Raw genomic sequence first — 19,238 nt, forward strand, 5'->3', positions numbered from 1 at the left:
CACAGGGAGAAGCTCTAGGTTTTGAGTTCCCTCACACTTGAGGGTCACCAAAGTGTTGGTGGGATTTATGACCAGATTGTGTCCCAGCCTCTCCTCCCTGCTTTGATGTGGTTTTCTTCTCTTTGCACCATTTGTGCTCATCACTCAGCCAGCCCTGAGGTTTTTTTTTAAGAGGATATTGTTCTATATGTAGCTGTAGACTCAGTGTGTCCTTAGGAGGAGGTGAGCAGGATCTTCCTACCGCACTGTCTTGAACCGGAACCCATAAAGTACTATGTTCCTCTAGGTTTTTCATACCTGTCCTTTATCGGGTTAAGGAAGTTCCCCTCCCTCGTTTTGTTTCTTGTTTTTTTTTTAAAGATTTTATTTATTTATTTGACAGACAGACAGCGAGAGAGGGAACACAAGCAGGGGGAGTGGGAGAGGGAGAAGGAGGCTCCCCGCCGAGCAGGGAGCCCGATGCGGGGCTCGATCCCAGGACCCTGGGACCATGACCTGAGCCGAAGGCAGACGCTTAACAACTGAGCCACCCAGGCGCCCCGCCCTCCCTCGTTTTTAATTTAATCAATAGGTGTTAAATTTTTCAAACTCTTTCTTTATAGTGACATCATCTTATGGTTTTTCTTTTTCAGTTAATATTGTGAACTCTATTTCTTTTGGAATCTTAACCTTGCATTCCTAGGATGAATCCCACTTGGTCATGATGTATCATCCTTTTTACCTATTGCTAGATTTACTTAATAACGTTTTCTTAAAAATTACATATTTGTAAAATATTTTTTTAAAGAGATTTCTTTTCTCATAGTGTAGTAAAGCTTGCCTCATGAAATGTGTTCTTCTGTTTTCTAGAAGAGCTTGTGTGTGTTCACTATCACTTGGTACTTAGTTATGTAGTAGTTTTTATCATAGAAAACCTCATGATTTCTTTGCATTTCCACCAGCAGTATCTGAGAGTTCTTGTTGCTCCACATCCATACCAGCATTTGGTGTTGCCAGTGTTTTGGATTTTGGCCATTCTGCTAGGTGTGTGATGGTGATCTCATTGTTCTTTTAATTGCAACTTCCTAATGACATAGGATGTTGAACATCTTTTCATATGCCTATTTGCTATCTGTGTATCTTCTTTGGTGAGGTCTATTAAGGTCTTTTGCCCATTTTTAAATAGGGTTGGTTGTTCTCTTACTGTTGAGTTTTAAGAGTTCTTTGTATATTTTGGATAATAGCCACATATCAGATGTATCTTTTGCAAGTATTTTTCTCTCAATCTATGGCTTATCTTATTCTGTTAATCTTGTCTTTTGCAGACCAGACGTACTTAATTGTAATGAAGTCCAATTTATCTTTTTCTTCTTTTTCTTTCTTTTTTTTTTTTTTTTTTTTTTTTTTTGCTGATTGTTCCATTATGTTGTATCTAAAAAGTCATCACCACACCCAAGGTCAGTTGGGGTTTCTTCTCTGTTACCTTCTAGTTTTATAGCTTTTCCTTTTACATTAGGGTCTAATCCATCTTGAATAAATTTTCTTTTCATTTTGAATAAACTTTTGTGAAGGATGTATGCATGTCTGTGTCTAGATTCACTTTTTTGCATGTGGGCATCCAGTTGTTCGAGCACCAGTTTTTGAAAAGACTATCTTCACTATATTGCCTTTGCGCCTTTGTCAAAGATCAGTTGACTGTGTGTTTGTGGGTCTATTTTGGGGTTCTTTATATTGTTCTGTTGATCTGTTTGTCCCACTGCTCCCCGTATCACACTGTTGAGATTACTATAAGGTTATATTAAGTCTTAAAGTTGGGTGGTGTCAGTCCGACCTTTTTCTTCTTCAGTTTTATGTTGGGTATCCTGCATCTTTTACATCTCCAAATAAGCAGGTTCACTTAGTAGATATCCATAACTTGCTGAGATTTTGACTGGAATTGCATTGAATCTATAGATCAAATTGTGAAGAACTGACATCTTGACAATATTAGTCTTCTTAACCATGAACATGGAATAGTTCTCCATTTATTTAGTTCTTTATTACCTTTCATCAGAGTTTTACAGAATTTTTCTCTCATAGTTCTTGCACATATTTTGTTAGACTTATACTTAATTATTTCATTTTGGGGATGCCAGGTAAATGACATTATGTTTTTAATTTTAAATTCCATTTGTTCATTACTGGTATATAGGAAAGCAATTAATTTTTTTATATATTAATCTCATATACTGCAATTCTGCTATAATTGCCTATTTGTTCCAGTCTTTTTGTCTGTTTGGATTTCTGCATAAATGATCATGTCATCTGTGAGCAAAAACAGTTTTTTCCTTTCTTCCCAATCTGTATGCCCCGTATGTCCGTTGTCTTATTACATTAACTAAAACTTCCAGTATAATGTCGAAAAACAGTGGTGAGAAAAGACATTTTGCTCACCATTTTGCTCAATATAAAGATTATTTCTGCTCTTAGCAGGAAAATTTCAAGTTTCTCACTATTAAGTGTGATGTTAGCTATCAGTTAAGATAGATATTTTTTATCAAGTTGAGAAAGTTCCCTTTTTTCCTATTTTACTGAGAGTGTTTGTCATGAATTGTTGAATTTTATCGAATGCTTTTTCTGCATCTGTTGCTATGACTGTGTGAATTTTTTTCCTCTTTACCTTCTTAGTGTGATAGATTACATTAATTGATTTTTGAATGTTGGACCAACCTTGCATACCTAGGATAATACCACTTGGTCATGGTGTGTAATTTTTTTATATACACTGTGAATTTTGATTTGCTCATATATTTTTTTAAAGATTTTATTTATTTGACAGAGAGAGGGCACACAAGCAGGCAGAGCAGCAGGCAGAGGGAGATGACTGAACCACCCAAGGGCCCCTGATTTGCTCATATTTTGCTAAGTATTTTTGCATGTATGTTAATGAGCGATACTATTGCTTTGTTATCTTTTCTTATACTGTCTTTTTCTGGTTTGGGTATTAGGGGATGCTGTTCTCATAGAGTGAGTTAGGGAGTATTACCTCTGCTTCTGTCTTCTGGAAGAGATTGTAGAGAATTGGTATAATTTCCTTCTTAAATGTTTGGTAGAATTCACTGGTGAACCCGTCTGGGCATGATGACTTCTGTTTTGAAAGGTGGTTATTTCTTGATTGAATTTCTTTCATACATATAGGCCTATTGGTACTCTTTCTTCCTGTGTGAGATTTGGCATATGCTGTCTTTCAAGGAATCATCTAGATTATAGAATTTGTGGGCATAGAGTTGTTGATAGTATTCTTTTTTTATATTTTGATATCCACAAGATCTGTTGTGACGTCCCCTCTTTCATTCTGATGAAACAGGGAGATAATTTTCTCTCTCCTTTTCATTTGGCCTGGTAGAGGCTTGTTGATTATATTGATCTTTTCAAAGATTCAACTTTTGGTTTCATCAATTTTGTACATTAATTTCCTGTTTTCAATTTCATTGATTTCTGCTCTAATTTTTAAATTTATCTTCTCTTTACTTTGGATTTAATATCTTCATCTTTTTCTAGTTTCCTATAGTATAATCTGAGATTATTGATTTTAGATCTTTCTTCTTTTTAATTTCTGCATTCACTGCTATAAATTTCCCTCTAAGTAGTGCTTTCACTTATCTCACGATTTTGAATAATCTGTATTTTCATTTCAGTGAAAATATTTCCTAATTTGTCTTAAGATTTTCTTCTTTGGCCATGTGTTATTTAGAAGTGTGTGTTTAGTTTCCAAGTACTTTGGTTTTTTTCCATCTGTCCTTTTGTTGAGTTCTAGTTGAATTCCATTATGTTCTGAGAGCATACACTGTATGGTTTCCATTTATGTAAATATTTGTTAAGGTGTGCTTTATTGCCCAGAGTGCGGTCTGTCTTAGAGAATGTTCCATATAAACTTGAGAAGAATGTGTAATTTGCTGTTGTTGGATCAAATAGTCTATAGATGTCATTTATATCCAATTGATTGATGGTGCTCTTGGATTCAGCTGTGCCCCTGTTGATTTTCTACCTGGTGGGTCCATCCATTTGTGATAAAGGGGTGTTGAAATCCCCAACTATGATAAATAAATAATAGATCTATCTATTTTCTCATTACAGTTCTATCAGTGTTTGTCTTATGATTTTGATATTCAATTATTTGGCACATACACATTAAAATTGTTGCATGTTTTTGGACAATTAACCCCTTTATCATTACATAATTCCCCTCTTTATCCTTGATAAATTTCCTTGTTCTGAAAGTTAATATTACTGCTCCCTTTTTTTTTTGATCAGTGTTAGTGTAGTGTATCTTTATCCACCTCTGTACTTTTAATCTATATGTGTCTGTATATTTAAAGTGGGTTTCTTGAAGGCAACATATGTTTGGGTCTTGTTTTTTGATTCATCTTGACAATCTGTCTTTTAATTAATATATTTAGACCATTGACATTCAAAGTGATTTTTTATGTAGTTGGAGCAATACCTACCACGTTTGCTGCTGTTTTCTATTTTTTGCCCTTGTCCTTTGTTTCTGTTTTTGTTTTAAAAGTAATCCAAGGGGCGCCTGGGTGGCTCAGATGGTTAAGCGACTGCCTTCAGCTCAGGTCATAATCCCAGGGTCCTGGGATCGAGTCCCGCATCGGGCTCCCTGCTCAGCCGGGAGCCTGCTTCTCCCTCTCCCTTTGCCTCTCTCCCTGCTCATGGTCTCTCTCTCTGTATCTCTGTATCTCAAATGAATAAATAAAATCTTAAAAATAAATAAATAAATAAAAGTAATCCAAGTCTGCTTCAAATAACATTCTACAGTTTCTCAGCTAGTATAGGTAGGTACCTTAACAAAATATTCCTAATTCTTCTCTTCCACTCCTTTTAACATGACTGTCATTAATTTTACTTATATGCATACAGGCATACATAATAGTATATATTATTTAGAGCAAACTTTTTCTGTTACATCAATTCAGAGTAAGAAAAATAAAAGCTTTTATTTTACCCTCACTTATACATTCTCCAACGTTCTTCCTTTCTTTGTGTAGATCTGAGTTTGAGCTATACCATTTTCCTTTTTTATTTTAAAGATTGTATTTATTTGTTTATTTGAGAGAGAGAGTAAGCGAGTGAGCCCAGAGGGGGAGGGAGAAGCAGACTCCCCACTGAACAGAGAGCCTGATGCAAGGCTTGATCCCAGGTCCCCGGGATCATGACCTGAGCTGAAGGCAGATGTTTAACCAACTGACTCACCCAGGCGCCCCTGTACCATTTTCCTTTTTTATGAGGAACTTCTTTTAACACTTCTTGCAAGGCAGGTCTAATAACAAATTGCCTCAATTTCTATTTTTCTGAGAAAGTATTTCTTCTTCACTTTTGAAGGATAATTTTGCAAGGTACAGAATTCAAGATTGGTGGATTTTTTTTCTCCCAATACTCTAAATATTTTATTTCACTCTCTCCTTACTACCTGGTTTCTGAGAAAGAAAAACTGGATCTAATTCTTATCTTTGCTCCTCTCTGGGTAAGATTTTTTTTTTCCTTTGGCTTCTTTCAAGATTTTTTCTCGGGGTTGCCTGGGTGGCTCAGCTGGTTAAGCATCCAACTCTTGGATTTGGCTCAGGTCTGATCTGAGGGTCATGAGATCAAGCCCTGTGTCAGGCTCCACACTGAGCATGGAGTCTGCTTGAGTTTCTGTCTCTCCCTCTCTCTGTCCCTCCGCCCCAAATAAATCTTTGAAAAGAAGTTTTTTTCTTGACTTCTGATATTCTGAAGTTTGAATACAATATTCCTAAGTGTAGTTTTGTTTGTTGCGTTTGTTGTACTTGGTGTTCTCTGTGCTCCCAGATCTGTGGCTTTGTGTCTGACATCCATTTGAAGGAAATTCTCAGCTTCAGATATTGCTTTGAATGTTCCCCTCTCTCTTTCTCCTCTTTCTAGTATTCCTATGACACGTATGTTACATTTTTGTAGTTGCCCCACCGTTCTTGGATATTCTGGGGTTTTTTTCAGTCTTTTTTCTTTGTTTTTCAATTTTGAAAAATTTCAATGTCAGATTCTCAAGCGCAAAGATTCCCTCAGCCGTGTGTAGTCCGCTGATGTGTTCATCAAAGGCATTCTTCATTTGTTCGTGTTTTTTTATCTCTAGCATTTCTTTTTGCTTTTTTGTTACACTTTCTAACTCTTCACTTACATTATCCATTTGTTCTTGTGTATTATCTAATGTTCTAAAAAAGCCTATAGCATATTGATCATAGTTAAAAAAAAAAAAAATCCTGGTCTGATAATTCCAGCATTCTTACCATCTCTAACTCTGATTCTGGCATTTGTTCCATCCTTTCAAACCGCGTTTCTTGCCTTTTGGCATTTCTTGTAATTTTTTGTTGTAAGGTGGATGTGATGTGCTGGGTAAAAAGATCTGCAGTGACAGGCCTTTAGTAATTTAATGGTCAGCTGTAGGGCAAGAGAAATGTTCACAGTCCTGTAATTAGGTCAGTCTTTTGGTGGACCTGTGCCCCTAGACCCTGAACTTCACTAGTGCTTTTAAATTTTTTAAGATGTATAAAGAGCAGGGCACCTTAAGCGTCTGCCTTCGGCTCAGGTCATGATCTCAGGGTCCTGGGATCGAGCCCCACGTCGGGCTCCCTGCTCAGCGGGGAGTCTGCTTCTCCCTCTGCCCCTCCCCCTGCTTGTATGTGTGCATGCGCGCTCTCTCCCTCTCTGACAAATAAATAAAATCTTTAAATAAAAAAAAAAAGATGTGTAAAGAGCTAGCTAAGGTGGGACAGGAAGGCTAGAGGGACTTCTTTTAGGGTTTGTGGACCCATTTCCAATGTGGGGAGTTCCCTCCCACACAATACCAAGCAATTTTCTGACATCATAGGGTGTCTGGGAATTTAACTCAGTTTTGATATTGTCTACCTGGAGATAGCATTGGATTCCAGAGGTTAAGGGCTCAGTCCTGCCAGACTGCGCCACCCCCTCACTTCACGTGCCAGTCACAAGCCCCAGGCTGTTACTTGTGCTTCTGACCAACTGGCTACAGATTGGAGGTTCCAAAGACGACCTCCTTAGGTTTGATGGACTCAGGGAAACACGTAGGTTTACCCCTTTACTAAAGGATATGAATCCATAGTGAGATGAAGAGTGACATAGAGCAACGTCCCCAACAAAGGAGCTTCTGACCTTGTGGCAGTTGGGGCCTGGCTCAGTGGCACATGGAAGCCCATTCCCCATGTGGAAGATGACAGAGAACTGGAGTCAATATTCCCTTCCCCCCAGTTTGGCTAGGCTCTGGTCAGCCCTCAGCCGGTTGGGCTCTGGGTCAGTAATTCCTTTTGAGAGCACACTTTGTTAAGAATAGTAAACTCTGGCCTATTTCAGATGGTTTCTTTTCTTCAGCCAGAGACTCCAAGCGACCCTCTTACAGATGCCAGTGGGTCTCTGTCAGTCAGCTCTGTCTCCAGTATTTTACACCACAGATGGTAGTTATGCTTGACCTCTGAATTTCTGGTTCTGTCTCCTCAACTTACTGAGACCTCCTCTGGTTCTGCTATGTGGCCTGAAACTCCATTTTTCCTTTTTCCTGGGATCCTTGCCCTGCAGTGCGTGTCATCTGCTGCTGCTTCATCATGGCATGAAGTGGAAAGCCCATGCAGTCCCTTTGTAAAGCCTAAAGCATGTAGATCCCTGTTGAGTTCAGTGTCGTGTATGCTTATGATTTAGCTCAAGGAGTTTAATACTTCTGAGCATCAGAAAATAAATGTTTTTGTTGTCAACTCTGCAAAGAAAGCTTCAAATGAGCATCTTTGTTGTGCCGTCCCTGAAAATGTGTCTTCTTTTATGTTCAGAATCCTAGAAGCCCATGCAACAGGCCCAAGTCTTAAATTATTTCCCATTTACAGGGTATTGCTATACAAAACCAGAAGTGATCTTAAGGTTGGACCAAGCAGAAGATCCATGCTTGTTAGAGAAAGAATTTCTAATCAGGAGATCCTCAGGTGAGTTATTAAGTACTGGTAGAAAGTATTCAGGGTAAATTAGATCCAGAGTGGTCAGTTAGAGATGTCTACTGTGAAATAATTTCAACACTCTTTTATAGAGCCCCTATCCATGTGGATGTTGAGGAGGACTATATCATATCCAGTAGTATATGGAAGGAGAAGGTCTGACACAAGGGATGGATGCAATCTTGATCATTTTCTCATCTTTAAGAGCTGGGAGCCTAAGTGTATATCATTTAAAATTGACAAATCAAGTAATAGAGTTATACTGAACAGTAAAAAAAATAAATAATAAAAAATAAAAACTAAGAAATGAAAGCATATTAAGACTGGAGGTTAATGAATGGGAAGAGAGAGAAGAAACTAATGTTATTATTGATTATGTGTTAGGGAATTACTAGATACTGTCTTACTAGATAGATGATTAAGGAACTACATAAGATTATAAAGATAACCATGAGGGGCAAAATACACCCTTCATAATTATTAGAAGAAAAATTCACTTAATAAAACAAACATGCCTGTTACTGAATGCGTTTTTTTATAAAGGCTTTGTTAAGCACACTGTACAACGTGAATTAAGAGAAACCTAGCTGCCATAGCAAGTAATGAAAATGGGTTAAAGCCAACTATTGTGAAAATACATTATCAGATTTTATCAGAGATAGACCTGAAGGATAATTTGGAAAGTTTGATATTAACAAATGGTAAAGTGCTTTGCCAAAACAAAAAGTGTATGCTGGGATCATGCATCTTAATTTTGGTCAAGACTGAATTCAGGTTAAAAACCATGAAATGAGGAAAAAGGTACTTTTATCATGTTAAAGAAGACAATAAAGAAGGAGCTATGAGAGTTTTAATATAAAGAGATTATCAAGATTCACTCCAAACAAAACAAAACTGAGAGATATAAAGTGATCTTGAAACACATTAGACAGGTGCCAGCGTGGCTAGTCAGTTAGCATCTGACTCTTGATTTCAGCCCAGGGCATGATCTCAGGGTCATGGGATCGAGCCCCGCGTTGGGCTCTGCTTTCAGCGAGGAGTCTGAGTGAGATTCTCTGATTCTCCCTCTCCCTTTGCCCTTCCCCCCACTCATGCTCACTCAGGTGTACTGCACCTCTCTTTCTAAAAATAATAATAATAATAATGAAACACATTAGACATGGTAGCCACAGTGTATCCTCTGATTTGTTACAGATCCACTGGAAAACAGCGGGGGGCGTGGAACATAGAAATAATACATTTTACAAGAAACTAAGATACAATTATAAACGTTTGTCAGACTCTGAAAACAAAGAATAAACTCTTTAATTGCCCTTTAATTGCCAGTGGAAGAGTCACAAAATATGAAAGAACTTTAGGTAAAAAGGAAACATCGTTAAATTTCAAAACAATAGAAAAACCAAAGTTCAACAGAACTAGAAATTGCAAACAATATAGGGAAATTGAAACCTCCTTCTGGGAGTTAACCTGTTGGCATGAGATCTGAAATTGCAGTATATCCAGAAAACTGTAACAGTGGAAAGCATGGTATCAGAACCTCTGGGCTTCAGGTAAAGCACTGCTTACAGGAAAATTTGTATTCTGACACACTTATTTTAAAAAACAAAGTTTAAAAAAGACTAAACAGGATGCCTGGGTGGCTCAGTTGGTTAAGCGTCTGCCTTCAGCTCAGGTCATGATCTCAGGGTCCTGGGATCGAGTCCCGCGTGGGGTTCCCTGGTCAGTGGGAAGTCTGCTTCTCCCTCTGCCTGCTGCTCCCCCCGCTTGTGCTCGCTCGCTCTCAAATAAAATCTTTAAAAAAAAAAAAAAAAAGACTAAGCAAAGCAGAAGAAATAATTTAATGAAGATAAAAGTAGAAACCAGCGAGTTGGAAAACTACAGAGGTGTAAGTAATAACTAGGCAAAAGGTGTTTCTCAGACAGTCCTTTCTAAGAAGTAACTACACAGACATACCTAGCAATACAATAGGGTGAACATTTAGAAATATATGTAAGACAGAAACTTGAAAAACCATGAGAGATATTGAATAGACTTTAATTAGAGAGATAATTCTGTGTTCACAGATTGGGTAAACAATTTTAAAACTCTTAATAATACTCTCAGTATATGTAAAGATGTAGTATAATACCAAGTGATCTCATTTGATTTGTTTGTTTTTGTAAAACTTGGCAAGCTGATTCTAAAATTTATATGGAAATTAAATAAATACATACATAAGTAAAAATAAAATTTCTATAGGAATAACAAAGGCCCAGGAATAATTTAAAACATCTTTGAAAAACAATGTTGTGGAACTTTCTCTGCCTGGTATTGAATGAAACTCTTGTCAATACAATTAATTGTACTCATGTAACTATAATTAAACAAGTCATTGAAATATAATAGCCCAGGAATAAACACGTTTTAAACACTTGACTTCTTGTACCCCTACTTTATACACACAGCAGAAATCAATTTGGGGTGGAATTGTATAAGGTGAAACAAAATATTTTAGAAAATCATATAGGAGAGAATCTTTCTCACTGTGGGTGGGGAAAAACATAAGAACAAAATCACTTAGCCATGTAGGAAAAATTTGATAAATTTGACTGCATTAAAATTCACAATTTCTAGATGTTAAAGGATTATATAAAGACTATGAAAAGACAGGTCACAGAATAGCAGGTCACAGAATCTATTTGCAGTGCGTGTAAGCAAGGTAAAACTGGGACCTACAATCATAAAGTGCTTCTGCAAGTCTGAGGAAAAAGGCAGGTAGCTTAGTGAAAAATTGGGCAAAAGACTTAATCAGAACCTTCCCCCAAAAGGAAATTTAGTTACCCAGCAAACATGGGAAGAAGTATTTAATCTGATTAGTTTTGAGAGAAATATGAAGACGGTATCATATTACCACTCTACATTTATGAAATTGGCAGAGAATAAGAACTCTGACCACATTGAGGGGTGGGGAGCATTCAAGACCTGCATCCACTGGTTATGGAAATGTAAACTAGAGCAACTGCTTTCGAAAATGGTGGGCTTCATATGGTAAGTGTAAACAAGCCAAACGCCCATCAACAGATGAGTGCAGAAGTAAAATACATTTATTTGATGGAGTGTTACACATCAGAGATAATGTACTAACTTAAAAACTACAGCAAAATCATGGGGGAATCTTGCACACAATATTGAACAAAAGAGCAAAACAAAAATGATTGCAGCAAGCTATAGGATTCAATTTTTATAAAGCAGCTGGTAAAATTAAATTGTATGTTTTTAGGGATGTATGCTCAGTCTGTAAACTAAAGAAAAGTCAGGAAAGTATTGCTGTGAATTTTACAAGTGATGGGATGTGTAAGCATGAAGAGTCTTGCTCCAGAAACAATACGTGGGTCTTACCTGATGGGGTCCTGCTCTGCTCTTGGATGTGGATGGTGACTCCAAAGATGTTCATTCTATGTCCTATTTTAAACTGCACAGAGGAAGTTTATGGTTTCAGAGAGTTTGACGGTTACGAGATAAACCATGGGAGATAATACTTGCTACAAATATCTGTCACCGAGGGTTTGCTTCAATAAATAAAGGATCCAGGACTTGTCTCTTCAGTACAGCGGCCCGTGCTGAACTCAGGCAGTCCGTTTCTCCCCCTTTTTTTCCTTCAAAGCACTCGTTTTCTAATACACTGTATATCAAGTATGTATTACATTTTGTTTACTGTCTGCCTGTTTGGACTGGAGCAAATGCTTTCTGAGAAGGGGTGGGTTTTTTTTGTTTTTTTACTGTTTTGCTCACTGGCTCATCTCCTGGTATGTAATTTGGCATTCAGATAGGCTTACGTTATTGAACTTCTAAGAATTGCGAATATAAAGTCAGACAATTCATTAGAAAGAAAGGACAAACAGTGTAAGAATGGCTAATAAACATGAAAAATACGTAACATTATTGGCGGTCTCAGGAATGCAAATTCAGACCACAGTACAATGATTTTGGACTCATTCCATTACCAAGAATAATTAAGAGATAATGCAAGAGAAATGTCCACAGGCAGGCAGTGGTGTAAATTGGCACAATTACTGGGAAAAGTTTTAGCGTATTCATAAAGTTGAGCATGCACATTCCCTATGACAGCTATCCATTCCAGGTTTATTCTCCAGAAAGACTTGAATATGTTTAGCAGAAGACATGAATCGGATTTTCCATGGCATCAAGACTTCTAAAAGTACAAACCTAGAAATAACTTCCATATTTATTTATGAAAAAACTTAAAGGTATTTTCAGACAGTGGACCATTATATAGCCATAATGTGCAATGTGGATGGATCTAAGAAACCTGGCAAGAAGAAGCACATTCCAAAAATCTACATAAAGGAAGATATCGTATTAATAATACTTGGACACAGTAAAAACTAAATGTGTGTGTATGTGTGTGTGTGTTCTACCAAGAAGAATATTCTTTCTTACTTTCCCTAGTCTGGAATGTAATATATGATATTTTGTAATTACATTGTGATTGACACTAATGCTTTTTAGAGGAAAGGTATTCCATATTGGATGCAAATGCCCTAGTCAGATTTCTGTGACTTGTGAGTTAACCGGTATACATTGGCAGTACGTCTGAGCTGATGTGTCACAGAGAGGACTAGGTAGCTCCAGGCACACTGTATTTCAAGGACCCTTCTCTGTATCCTGGAGGGGTGCAAGGAAAATCAGAGAATCTGTGTTCTGTTTTAGATAAAGGAAAGCAAAACTGCACAAAATATATTTCATAGCATTTAAAATACCATCAGTTAAAAGATAAAATAGAGGGCGTCTGGGTGGCTCAGTCGTTAAGCGTCTGCCTTCGGTTCAGGTCGTGATTCCAGGGTCCTGGGATCGAGCCCTGCATCGGGCTCCCTGCTCCGCGGGAAGCCTGCTTCTCCCTCTCCTACTCCCCCTGCTTGTGTTTGCTCTCTCACTATGTCTCTCTCTGTCAAATAAATAAAAATCTTTAAAAAATAAAATAAAATAGATCTGGCTAGGAAAGAGAAAACGGATGTGATATCAATTTTAAGATGCACTGTGATTGCAATGATAGTAATTTACTTGAAAAAAATTGTGTCCCCATATATGTAACTGCTCTTCATGTATCCATTGTTCATATGAATGGAGTAGGCGTAATTGCTTTCAGATTTAAAGTAAATGGTGCTTAATTGCAATGATAGTAATTTACTTGAAAAAATTGTGTCCCCATATATGTAACTGCTCTTCATGTATCCATTGTTCATATGAATGGAATAGGCGTAATTGCTTTCAGATTTAAAGTAAATGGTGCTTAAATTCATGGAGAGATGTAAGAAGGCATTTTTTTTTAACTTGAGGAAATAGTCTTGCCCTGAAGATTATGTAGAATTTGAGCTAAAAAAGAAATAATATAGGGCAAGATTTTTTTGGAATGACTCATTTAAGGGGTGTCAAATAGTCTGGCCAGACTATACCCCAAAAATATGGTGGACTTATGTAATGCTAGCTTAAACAGCTAATGTTCCAGAATTGGTGTAAAACGTTGTTTTCCAGAGGACTCTTATCTGATGGAACCTGGGGCAGTGGTTTTAGGGACCACGTTAAATTTCCAGCATAGGCCTGATATTGTTGCTGGAATGTGGGTAGCCACTGCGTAATAGCAGTCAAGCATACCAAAGATAAAAGTAAAGGCTTTTCTGTTAAATGAATATAAAGAATATCTAAAGTTTCTAGACGCAGGATGAAACATAGTCCTTAAGGTTCTAGAAGCCAGTAGAAACTATGTATGTTGACCCATAGATGGAATGCTGACTTACGGATTACTTGGGGATGGATTTGTTGCAAGATAGTAGGCATGATAGAAAACTTATAATGTGATGGTCAGGAGAGTATTGTTACTGAACAACCCTGGTACAATATACCCAGGCCCCAGAGCCAACATAGAGCAGGGGACTCAGCCAAGGCTGAGAGATGGCTCTTCTCATTAGTGCATTTCATTGCCTGTGAATAACAACCAGGAGAGTTTGAGTTTGAGGTATAGGCCTGTTTTTTCAATTGGAAGGAAATTGTGCTATTTTAAATGTATTTGGTGTTGATGTATAAACTAGGGGGGAAAAAGAAAAAAAGAAAGCTTCAAATAGAAACATGGAGACTAATGAGTTTCCTGCACTGTAATCTGTATTTGGCAGTGTAAGAACATAGACCCGGATATTCATCCCTGATCCTACCCTCTTTCTTACGTATACCTTGAAAGCCTTACCCACTGATAGTCCTGTCCATACTTACTGCCTGTAATCTTTGTTGAATTTATCTTATTCTTAGATGTTTCCAGTTCCCGAACTCATTGTACCTTCCTGTACTTCCTTTCTATGTAATTTTGAAAATCACATTTTTTAAATGTCATATGTACGTATGTATTCATTGCCGGTTTGTTTTCTTTTTTTTTTCCACTCCAGCAATTTCTTTTCAAATGAAACCAATGTAGGGGATACATCCTTCAAATTAATCAATCAAGAGTCAAAATACATAACAGACTATACATATATGGGCTCCTTCCCATAAGAAATGGGTCTTAAAATTCATAAGGTATTTTTAATTTTCTCATTTTTAGAAGACTGCCAACATGATAACCTCGTAGAGAAGAGCCAAGAAATCCAAGACAGACGTTTGTGGCAAGTTTCATTTGCTCCTTTTCAGAGAACTGACACAGGAGGGCAAAGTTTCAACCAGGAGTCACGCTTAAGAGTAAACCAGGGAAATCACGCAGACGTGACACCCTTTGAATGTGGACAAAACTTCAGCCATAATTCAACTCACACAACAGAGAAATTCTGTGATCATAATATATGCAGGGGAACCCTCCGCCCCCAGTCGCCTGCAGCGTATGAGTGTATGTCAGAGGACTCACACGAGGTTGAAACCCTGTGAGTGTAGTGAATGTCGAAAATCCTTCCGTAAAAAATTGTGCCTCCTTATGCACCAGAGAATTCACATGGGAGAAACCTTACAAATGTAACGAATGTGGGAAGGATTTCAGCCACAAGTCAGGCCTACGGAAACATGAGATAACTCACACAAGGGAGAGACCTTATGAGTGTGTTGAATGTGGGAAAACTTTCAGCCAGAAGTTAGGCCTGAGACTACATCAGAGAACTCATACAGGTGAGAAACCCTATGAATGTAGTGAATGTGGAAAAACATTTGTCCAGCAGTCAGCTCTCAGAACACATCAGACCATTCACAAAGGGGAGAAGCCTTATGAATATAATGAATGTGGGAAAACCTTTGCCCAGAATTCAACCCTCAAAAAACACCAGACAATTCACACAAGGGAGAAGTCCTATGAATGTAAGGAATGTGAAAAAGCCTTCAACCAGAAGTCAAGCCTAGGAATGCACCAGAGAATTCACACAGGAGAAACCATACGAATGTAATGAGCGTGGGAAGGCTTTCAGTCAGAAGTCAAGCCTAGGAAAACACCAGAGAACTCACACAGGGGAGAAGCCCTATGAATGTAATGAATGTGGGAAGGCTTTCACTGCAAAGTCAGGCCTAAGAGTACATCAAAGGGTTCACACAGGAGAGAAACCCTATGAGTGTAATGAATATGGGAAAGCTTTTAGCAAGAAATCTAGCTTAAGGTTACACCAGAGAACTTACACAGGGGAAAAAACCCTATGAATGTAATGAGTGTGGCACTTCACTTCACCTATAAATCAATCCTCAGAGGACTTCAGGAAACTCATAAAAGGGAAAAACTCTCTAAATATACAAATGTGAGAAAGTTTTTAGTGAGAAATCTGGCTTAAGGTTACACCAGAGAACTCCTGCAGGAGTTCTGTGAACCTAATGAGCATGGCAGAGCGTTCGCCTATAGATCAGTCCTCAGAGGACATCGGGGAACTCATAAAGGGGAAGATCTGTATTAATGGGATAAATGTGGGAAAGCTCTCAGTCGTAAATCAGGCTTAAGAAACCCTCAGGGGATTCACACAGTGAAAAGGAACCCTATGAATGTAAGGAATGTGGAAAAACTTAGATCTTGAAGTCAAACCTCAGAGATCACACACAGGAAAGCCTTATGTGAACATACTGAGCAAAGGAAATCATTGATTGCAAATCCAATACGCAAGAGAACTATAGCTGTTCTGTGTTACAGACTTCAGACTGTTTTCCTGTAAGTTTTCCAGGGCCGGCCATTTGCATGAATATTTGCCCAGCTTGGCCTGCCCCTGCTCATGTATGTGTACGCCTGGCCCCACAAAACCTCTGACATGTGTTTGCTAATACAAGAATGCTTTTTGAGACCTTCCAGAGAGTATGTGTAAACATCAGCCCTCCCTGGATCCCAGAACCCCGATAGAGAACCAGGAGTTCAGTGGGTCCGTGCAAACCTGTAGTCCCAGGTTGGAATCCTGACTTAGCTACCTCCTGGGCCAGTGATCTCCTCTCCCTGAGTCTCCGTTCCCTCATTTGTGAAATGTAACAGCCGCTCCCGCCTTGCGTGGTTGTGGTAAGGATTAAGGTGCACGTGGTGGAAACAAAGCAATGTCAGTTCCCTTCTGTGTTCAGATAATGCACACCTCTCAAGAGATGCTTACGGATAAAATTAGGGGAAAGAAGAGGCAGGAGTGTGGAGATGACAGCAACTCGAAGGGAAAGGGAGAGATCTGAAGGAGGGATGGCATCCGAGCGAGCGGAATCCCTGCAGTGCTCTGAGCTCCTGGCTCCACTCCTTGGCCCTTTTCCAGGACGGTCCAGGTATCGCCCCCTGGTGTTCACAGATGCAGGCTCGGGGCCACAGCAACCGTCTTGAGATGTGTGTCGACTGGAAATGGGCGAAAGTGGGAGTTCTGTTGCCAGAGCACATTTGGGGACCCTAAGGATTTGGGTGAAGTCTGGGTTTCTCGACCAAGCCTTCCTAGCAGTTTCTTTATAATCCTTAAAATATGTAAAGGCTAACTACGTTATTTGATTTTTACTTAAAGCAACTCATAGTTTGATTTACAAATGCATTTCTCTTTAAAAGTTTGTATTAGTAACACTAAATGAAACCAGTTTGTAACTTGCCATCTATAGAAACTAATTGAAAAAAAAATGTACAAAAACAGAACAGCAATTTAAAACTTGTGAATGTATGATCTAATCAGTTTTTTTTTGTTATGTTATGTTAGTCACCATCCAGTACTTCATTGGCCTTTGATGTAGTGTCCCGTGATTCATTATTTGCGTATAACACCCAGTGCTCATTAAAAATCATCTCTGACATTAGAAAAATGACTTGAAGGAACCTCCTACGTGGAGGAAAGACTATCAGCTCTTGGGGTCTTTCAGTCACTAAAATATCTCACTGTCTCAAGGTTCAAAGGGCTGACGTGGCCTAAGCTAATTTCCATAAGGTGGAAGGAAGGATGCGGCTCAAACCAGTTGTGGTGGAGACACAAAAAATTGAAGTGTACAGTTTCTAGATTACAGGAATGATCACAAGCAAAGAACTATTGCAGATCAGCACTCATTCACCTATCAAAGCAAGTGATTTTCCCATGTTTAGAAGTGGAGTTTGGGATACCTAGTTTGTTTGGAATGGCCTCAGCACCATTTCAAAAAGTTCCCAGTCTGAGGAAAACATGCTCATGCTTGGTTTTAGGGGCCCAAATATGGCACCTGGCTCCGGGTCCCCCTGTCATGTTATGGACAAATCAAGTTCTGAGGAAGAAGAAAGGTGTAATTCTTTCACACAGTCTCGTCCTTTCCGTTCCCAGCACCAGAGTTGTAGTTCAGACTCTTCTTTCTAAGACACTGAAATGTTGCACATGAAGAGATAATGTGGGAAACATGCCACGTTGTAGAGTATAATGGAATGTGTATCTATGAACCCACCCCCTAACAGGAGTAACAGTATTGGTCATGATGGTGTATCCACGGTATACTTACCCTACGGACTAATTCCAGATGTGTGCACTCGTGTGTGTGTGCATGTGCACGTATGTGGGTCAGTGATTTGCCTTTTAAAAAACAGCATTATGAATTATGAATCTGTAAACAGTAATTGTTTGGTTCTACTGATTTCGAGATTAATTAGAATGGTCATATGTCCTGCGTTTTTTGATTCAATGTTACGTACATATTTACATATGTAAATTCAAATATATAATTATATAATTACATACGTAAATTCAATGTTACGTACATATTTACATACGTAAATTCAAATATATAATTATATAATTACATACGTAAATTCAATGTTACGTACATATTTACATACATATGTACATACGTACATTCATACATATTGATTTATATGGTTGTGCTTCATTCCGTTTCAGTTATGTATAGCTTGATATTAAAATGTATTCATTCGTGGTTTTGCCCAGGTATTTTGGAATAGAGAAATGTATTTCTAAATTCTAACTTCTTGAAGGAAGAGAAAAAAGAAATGGAAAGGTTGGGTTGCAGTCTTATGCCAGGATGTTGATAGGAAACTTTCTGACTCAGTTTACCTGGGCTGCAGGATCTCAGCTGAAACTGTCCCATAGTCTAAAAGATGGTGTACAGTTACCAAGCAAGACTTGCAAAGAAGTGTCCAAAAGCTATTCTGTGACTGATAAGTTCAGAAAACGTGATTGGGTAGTTATGAAGTGTTTTCTTCTTGATATTTGTTGGTAACTTCTTAAAATTTTTTACTAAGGTAAAGTATGCATAACATAAAATTTACCATTTTAATTATTTTTGAAGTATCTTTTCAGTGGCATTAAGTACATTCACAGTGTTGTGCAACCATTTACCACCATTCATCTCCAGAACTTTCTTCATCTTCCCAAATTGAAATTCCGTATCCATTAAACACTAACTCCCCAATCTATCCTACTTCCAGCACCTGGCAAACACCATACTGCTTTCGTCTTTACCAAATTGACTACTGTATATACATCATACACATGGACTCATGCAGTATTTGTCCCCGTGTGGCTGACTTATTTTACTTAGCAAAATGTCTTCAGGGTTCATCACTGTGTGTAAGAATTTCCTTCATTTTTTAAGCTGAATAATATTCCATTGTGTGTATATACCAGATTTCGTTTATCCATTTATCTGTGGGCACTTGGATTGCATCTACCATTTGGATATTGTGGATATTGCTGCTGTTAACATGGATGTATGAATAATTCTTCAAGATCCTGCTTTCAGTTCTTTTGAGTACATACCTGGAGGTAGAATTTCTGCATCACACGGTAATTCAATTTTTAGTGTATTGAGGAACATTGCACCATTTTCCATAGC

General features: G+C 38.1%; 1 protein-coding gene across 9 annotated transcripts in view; it reads left to right on the forward strand.

Annotated features, from left to right (window-relative positions):
* Positions 1-18,049, forward strand: part of LOC116646694 (zinc finger protein 782-like) — a 38,291-nt gene extending 20,242 nt beyond the window's left edge. For 6 of the 9 annotated variants that reach the window (XM_032427574.1, XM_032427571.1, XM_032427570.1 and 3 more), the window contains 2 exons: positions 7,872-7,967; positions 14,566-18,049. In XM_032427574.1, the coding sequence (XP_032283465.1) occupies positions 7,872-7,967; positions 14,566-14,882 (413 nt within the window). In that variant the 3' untranslated portion in view covers positions 14,883-18,049. Of the gene's footprint in view, positions 1-7,871; positions 7,968-8,068; positions 9,059-11,235; positions 12,755-14,565 lie in introns of those variants that run through there. The other 3 variants (XM_032427578.1, XM_032427575.1, XR_004302164.1) reach the window with 3 other exon arrangements.
* The last annotated feature ends 1,189 nt before the right edge of the window (positions 18,050-19,238 follow it).

This window comes from Phoca vitulina, unplaced genomic scaffold (assembly GCF_004348235.1).
Source record: "Phoca vitulina isolate PV1807 unplaced genomic scaffold, GSC_HSeal_1.0 scaffold37, whole genome shotgun sequence".
NCBI classification, from domain to species: Eukaryota; Metazoa; Chordata; class Mammalia; order Carnivora; family Phocidae; genus Phoca; species Phoca vitulina.